The sequence below is a fragment of the Emiliania huxleyi genome (assembly GCF_000372725.1).
Source record: "Emiliania huxleyi CCMP1516 chromosome Unknown EMIHUscaffold_14, whole genome shotgun sequence".
NCBI classification, from domain to species: Eukaryota; Haptophyta; order Isochrysidales; family Noelaerhabdaceae; genus Emiliania; species Emiliania huxleyi.
Genome location: NW_005201192.1, coordinates 1013936 through 1020476, shown reverse-complemented (window position 1 = coordinate 1020476; position 6541 = coordinate 1013936). Strand labels below are relative to the sequence as shown.

At 66.3% G+C, this 6541-nt stretch overlaps 3 protein-coding genes across 3 annotated transcripts; 1 reads left to right on the top strand and 2 right to left on the bottom strand.

Annotated features, from left to right (window-relative positions):
• Positions 1-216: 216 nt before the first annotated feature.
• EMIHUDRAFT_98560 (hypothetical protein) lies at positions 217-1981 on the top strand (the record flags this gene model as incomplete). Its single annotated transcript, XM_005787931.1, has 5 exons — positions 217-286; positions 582-640; positions 672-1109; positions 1223-1766; positions 1842-1981. 5 exons carry the CDS (start codon positions 217-219, stop codon positions 1979-1981), a joined length of 1251 nt encoding a protein of 416 aa, XP_005787988.1.
• A 563-nt stretch (positions 1982-2544) lies between these two features.
• On the bottom strand, positions 2545-3628 carry EMIHUDRAFT_415128 (hypothetical protein). Its single transcript, XM_005787930.1, has 2 exons — positions 3098-3628; positions 2545-2908 (listed from the first exon to the last, which is right to left on the bottom strand). The coding sequence occupies exons 1-2, from the start codon at positions 3608-3610 to the stop codon at positions 2828-2830; spliced, it is 594 nt and encodes a 197-aa protein (XP_005787987.1). The 5' UTR covers positions 3611-3628; the 3' UTR covers positions 2545-2827.
• An 828-nt stretch (positions 3629-4456) lies between these two features.
• Positions 4457-5728, bottom strand: EMIHUDRAFT_201720 (hypothetical protein; the record flags this gene model as incomplete). Its single annotated transcript, XM_005787929.1, has 2 exons — positions 4457-5032; positions 5345-5728. The coding sequence occupies 2 exons, from the start codon at positions 5726-5728 to the stop codon at positions 4457-4459; spliced, it is 960 nt and encodes a 319-aa protein (XP_005787986.1).
• Between the last annotated feature and the right edge of the window lie 813 nt (positions 5729-6541).

The window sequence follows — 6541 nt, the reverse complement described above, 5'->3', positions numbered from 1 at the left end:
TATTCCAAACCTGCAAACCACCTCGAGCGAGTTTATCGTTCCTCAGGGCAGCTCCATTCCTCCATTCACCGCGCGCTAAGGCCGTTTTTTCTCTTTCTCTCTCATGGATGAATGGCGTCTTGGTGTGCACGTTGTGTGCAGTGGCTAAGAGAAATTAGTTTATACACGACATGCTGCTGCCCCAAGCTGGCACCACCCAGAAAAGCATGTCTTGAAATGCGTCTGCAGCCTGCAAGCAGCCGTATTCTCTGTTTCTCTCTCTCTCTCTCTCTCTCTCTTGAAGAATGTCGCCGGCTTTTTCAGCAAACTACTTCCCTTTACACCGAACACAAGAACACAACACCTAGACCGCGCGATTCGCGCATTCGAGGCGGGAGCGGCAAAGGAATCTTCGGTTCGCGCTCGAAATTCACGGACCATGATCCCACGGTCGCTTCTTCAACCGTCTCTCAGACTTCAACATGCCTCAGAAGCGCCAGCGCCGCCGCGCTCCCGGTGTCAACACGACCCCCGTGACCGACCAAGCTGGCAAGACAGAGGCCAAGACGCTCCAAGACCTCCACCCGGAGCCGACTGCCGAGGCGCGCGCCTGCTTCGCAGCGACCGCCACGCCAGCGCTGCGCTCTTGAACGCTTCTTCGGTGCCCCACACAGGCTGACGCGCGCAGCGAGAGCGACTACTCGGACACGTCGTACGCGCCATCCGAGTCGGGCTCGGCCGACGGCCTCGGCGGCGACATCCTCTCCTCCGTCGAGGGCTCTGAGTACGGCGTCTCTGACCCCGAGCTCGAGGAAGACGAGTACGAGAAGGCTGCGCGGGCCGAGGACTCCAACGGCGCGGACGACCCCAACCGCGAGTTCAACCAGGCGCTGCTCACGCAGGCGATCACCTCCCTGCCCAACAACATCGCGACCGCCCTCGTCTCACAGCTCATCCCGGCGCTGGGCGGCGCCGCCGCCGCCGCTGCCGGCCCGGCCGGTGGCGGTGGCGGCGGTGGCGGCGGTGGCGGCGGTGGCGCTGCCGCGGCGGGCGCCTCCCCGTACTGGCAGCCTACTCCCGACCGGCGGACGTTTGGCGGCAAGCGCCACGTCGTCGTGCGCGCCATCAAGGTGTCGCCGAGATTGCCCGAGATTGCCCAAAATTTGCCTGAGATCGATCGAGATCGCCCGAGATCGCTCCATACAAACGCCTGAGGCGCCATGTCATTGTGCGCCCCATCCAGGCGTACATCCTCGCCCACCTCGACGAGACCGTTGCTGGGCTCTCCCTCGACGACATCCTGCCGGGGGTCATCGCTGCGCTGCCGCTGCCCGACAACACCGGGTCCAAGGTGCTGCTCAAGACACAGTTCAAGCAGAACCTCCGTGCGACGCTGCGCGAGGCGGAGTCGGAGCTCAACACCGACCTCCGCAACCAGTTGCTCCTCATCTACTCGGGCATCATCCACCGCGTCATGGTGCACGCCTCCAACGCCACTCTGCACGCGGCGGCCAAGGCGGAGCACGTGGCGCTGTTCGCTGGGCTGGTGGCAGCGCCGCCCGGCTTCAAGCTTGAGGGCGAGGACGAGTTCATGTTCGCCTTCCACGCCGCCGTCGACCCGCAGAACCACACGCTGCTGGCCTTCGCGCACAAGGAGTGGCCCGCGCTCCTCCAGCAGTACCTCACCTTCCTCCCGTCGGGCCGCTCGCGCACCATCACGCTCAAGTTCGTGGCTTACACGGTGATGTCGCTGTGGCAGACGCTCACCTTCGTCCCAGACACCGAAGGTGCGTGCGCACCTTCTGCGGCGAGAGAAGTCGCCCACACCTCACCAGTTCTGTGATCTGTGCCTGTGCTTGTAGGCGTGCTGCAGTACGGCAAGCGCAACCGCGAGACAGGCTCTTCCGCGCGGTTCGAGAGGATCAAGGCGTGGCTGCTCGACGCCGACGCGTGCCCGACCAAGTGGGAGCCGCTGCTCCGCATCCGCGAGGCAGCGGCCTAGGCGGCTGTGCCAGCAGCCTTGCGCCAGGGCGCTGCCAGCGCGACTCATCGCGATCTGGGGCCGCTCAGGAGGCGCCGCCCCGGTGCGAGGCTTCCTCACGAGAGACTAGGCCTCTAGGAGCGAGAGGCAGCTACGAGCTGAGCCTTTCCGCCAGTGGTGCATTGCGCACACCCGCGGATCTCGCGCCCAGTCTCTCTAGTTTCTCCCACTCTCTCTGCATGTCATGTCCCTCGCGCGCTATGAATGAGTGAGTGTGTGTGTGTGTGCACCGCTTGCGCGGCGCGGCGTACGCTCTCGCCTCATTTATCGAAGCATGTGGGACGAAATAAAATGTTTGCTGCCTGTGGGGCTGGGGGGACCGTCGTGCTAGCCGCACGGGCGTGCCCCCCCGTGTGTGATTTCACAGCGCGACCATGAAATCATATGCTGTGAAATCAGGCGTGTGATTTTCATGAGAGAGGAGTTGTGATCTCACGGTTCCATGATATCATGGCCAAAATCCATGATATCATGGAAGGGGGGAAATTCAGATGGACTCTAGGAGCCCGAACCCGGAGGCGATGCATGGTTTGCCATATTCTCACACAGAACAAAACGCAAACGGAGAATCTGGATAGATATGGAGACTCTCTCAAGACAGATGGGGTGCGCCGGAGGCGGAGCGCCACACACCACCCGGGGCCGGCTCCACGGTCGCCCTCCCAAAGCAAGCGAGACGCAAGTCGCAAGAGAAGCGGCGGAGACGCCGAGCTCATGGCGATGCCACCGCCACGCACCCTCGGTCGTCGGGAGGAGGGGAGCCCGAGCAGCAGTGTGTACTGAGCAGTGTGTACACCACGCGCGTCTCTAGTAGCCGAACTTGGCGAGCTTGGCGTCGAACTGATCGGCGACGGCCGCCTTGGCCGCCTTGGCCTTGCCAAGCTGCGCCTGCGGGAGGGCGGGAGGGTTGGGAGAGTTGGGAGTGCCAACCCCTAGCCCAAAGCGAGGACGGAGGATGGAGGCCTCCCCCCAAAAGCGAGGCGGAGGACAGCAGTGCCCCCCCCCCCCCCTCCCCTCCGAAGGGGGGGGGGGCGGAAGAGGGGGCGGGAAGAGAGGGGGCGGGAGGGTTCTGCGCGCCTTCTTCTCCTCCCAGTACACTGCCGACCGCTCCTTCCTCTTGGCCTCGAGGCGCTCGACCGCCTCCTTGTGCTTCCACCCAATCTCGAGCGAGATGCGCCCCAGCACGCAGTAGCGCCGGCCCGGCTTTAGCCGGGTCACGCGGAAGGCGTCAGGCACGACCATGCGCTTCGACTTTTCGTACTGCTCCGGGATGCCGTCGAACGCCTTGAGGCGCTCCATCGCGCACTTGCCGCGGTGCGTCTTGTGCGGGATCATCCCGCGAATCACGCGGTGAAAGATCCGGCTCGGCGCGCGGAAGTGGTAAGGCCCGTGCGCCGGGTTGGTGTTGGTGCGCTTGCGCAGTTTGTCGAGGAACTTGAGCTTGTTGCGGTAGAAGGAGCCGGAGATGTTGATGTCCTCGCAGCGCACGCACACGACGCGCTGGCCGTTCAGCAGCTCCTTGGCGACGATCGACGCCAGCCGGCCGAGCAGATGGTTCTTGCAGTCGATCACGACCACCTTCTCAAACATCGTGCAGCCGCCGCCTGGGCGGGGCGGGGACGCACGCGGTGAAGGGACGGCGGCGTCGGGGTCGGCGGCCTCGGCGGTGCGGCGCGGCGGCGCAGCGAGGGGAGAGGGCGTGCTGCACGCACTCTGGGGAAAGACCACGCTCCCGCCGCGTATTTCTTTTGAGCTTAGCCTTCGATGGATGAAAACAACGCAAGGCGGACATGGCATATCGCTCTCGGGCCCACAGACATCCCGCACACTCGCCGCACACCCGCCGCCCCCGCGCGCGCCCCACCCCGGCCGGGAGAGAGGGGAGTGACAGTTTGGGACGGCAACAGCCCGAGTATGTTGAGTCCTGGCTCAACAACGCAGATAACAAGAGGGGGTGGTCCGGCTCCCAAGTCCGGCTCACGCGCCTCGAGCTGACCGATCTACCGCACTGGTCACTTCCGCCCCCTCGCTCCCAACCCATCCACCCCGCCCCGGGCCGCGCCGCGCGATCTCGGGCGATCTCGCGCTATCTCGGGCGATCTCGGGGCCGCGCCGCGCTATCTCGGGCGATCTCGGAGCGTCGCTCGCGCGGCGTCACACCTGCTCAAAAAGGAAGGAGGTTGGAGGCAGGAGGTCACGCCCCATCCAGAGCGCCGTCGTCGCCGGGTTTTCCCTTTTTTTCGGGATTATTCCCGCGAGGTTTGAGTGTTTGAGTGTTAGAGTTGTTTGGTATTGCTAAAAAATCTCTCTCGAGGTTGCGGGCTCGGCCTATCTTTGCCTGCTTCGCTGCGGCCTCTGCTTCAGCGCCACAACTGCCACCACACGCCGGCAGCAGCCACACAAACGACGCTCATACCATCGCCACACCACCAGTCATTACATTCGCCACGACGACGCCCGCGGGTGCGCCTCGCCGCGGGACATGTGCCCGCCACGCCGCTGGCTGAAGAGCGGACGGTACCCGGCCCGTGCCAGGTCGACGGGCCTGGGGACGCCGCTGTGGTATACGAACGCCGCCTGCTGCTCGTCGGAGCGGGCGGTGGCCTCGGCGCGCGCGGCGAGCTCGGCCTCGACGGAGGCCTGCTCCACGAGCATCTGCTGCCACTCGCGGGGATTCCAGCCGGTGCGCCGCGGGGCGGTGCTCGCGTCCGCGGCGGCCGCCAGCGGCACGGCCGTGAGCGACCCCGACGCCCCGTTGAGCGGCTCGCGGCACATCGGGCAGGTTGCCTCGGGCTGCGACTGCTCGATCCAGTCCTCGATGCAGCAGCGGCAGAAGACGTGCAGGCATGCGGTGGCGACCGGGGCAGAGTCGGCCTTGATCGGTTCGATGCAGATGGGGCAAGTGAGGGCCAGCTCGTCGGCGGCGGCGGCGGGGGCGACGGCCTGAGCCGCGAGCTCGCGCGCGCGGCAGAGGGCGGCCTCCTCCTCGGTGGCGAAGCAGCCGAGGTTGATCTCGAGTCCGTCGAGGCAATAAGAGGCGCGGAAGGGCAGCGGCGCTCGCGTGCCCGCGCGCCCCACGCCCAGGAAGCGCGTGGTCTCCCCCCGCCGCCGCCCCCGCCCCGAGGAGCCCGACGCGGGCAGCACCAGCTCCTCCGCCGCCGCCGCCGCCAGCGCAGCTTCCGCTGTCATCGGCGGCGGAGCCTGCGCCTCGGCGACCTTGGCCTCCGCCGCCGCCCGGCCCTCGGGCGAGCGGGCGTAGCAGAGCGCGGCCGCCTCAGCCGACCTGAAGTAGCCGAGGTTGATGGTTTTGCGGCCGCGCACCACCCGTGTCATGAAAGGCAGCTTGCAGCCCTGTGGCGATTGGAAGACGCCCACAAAGCCCGAGCCGTTCGTCTGCAGCTCCAGCCTCTCCTCGACGGCCGTCGCTATGGCCTGGGCGCTCGTCATGTCCTGCTCCTGCCGCAGCGCCTCCGCCTTGGCGAGCTTGGCCGCATCCTCCCGCCCCTCGGGCGTGAGCGCATAGCAGATCGCGGCGTCCTCCAGCGTCGCAAACCGGTCGATGATAGTCATGACGCCTTTGCGGGAGACCTTGACAACGTAGCGCCGCGTAGGGTCCTTGCCGGGTGCGTCGTAGACGCACTTGTAGCGGGTCCCGTTGTCGGACGGGATGAGTTTGACGGAGGCGGGCTGTGCCTTCTGGATGAGCATCGCTTGTCACGCGTGTAGCAGTTCCCGCCCTCGCCTTGCCACAAAATCTCCCGTATCTCCCCTCACGGATGTGTGTGTGTGTGTGTGTGTGTGTGTACACTACACACACACACACACACCCTCACGGATGTAGCAGTTCCCGCCCAAAGCACAGCGGACCTTCATTTCTTTTGCGTGGGTCTTTCTTGGCTTCGCCTGCGCCGCGATGAGCATCTTCGCCTCCGCCTTCTCGCCGGAAGGCACTCACCTCCTCGCTGCCACCGGCGACGGCGACCTGCACATCTGGCGCCTCGCCGCCGGTGCGCCGGAGCGGGCGCCGCCACCAGCGGCGACGCACCGTCTGCACAGCTGCGCCATCTACAGCCTCACTTTCGTGCCGACGGCGCGCGGGCTCCTTCTGCTCAGCGGATCCGACGAGGACGTCCGCGGCTGGCGCTGGGAGGAGCTTCTTGGCGGCGCGACGCCCCGCCCGCTCCTGACGCTGCAGAACCCGCGCCTCTCGCTGCGGCGCGGCGGCCTCGGCCCGCTCTCCGAGACGACGGCGCTGGCGCACGACGCGGCGAGTGGCGCCGTCTACTCCGCCGCGGGCGACGGCAACGCCTACGCCTGGGACCTCGAGGCGGAGCGCGTCGTCGCGACCTTCAGCGGTCATGAAAACATGCTGCACGGGATCGGCCTGCGGACAGAGCGGCGGCAGCTGGTCTGCAGCCCGCCCGCCTGGAGCATGTTTTCATGACCGCTGAAGGTCGCGACGCCGTCTCGCGGTCAGGGTCTCGCTGGCGTGTTTCCTCCCCGCGCGCGGGGTAAAGAGCC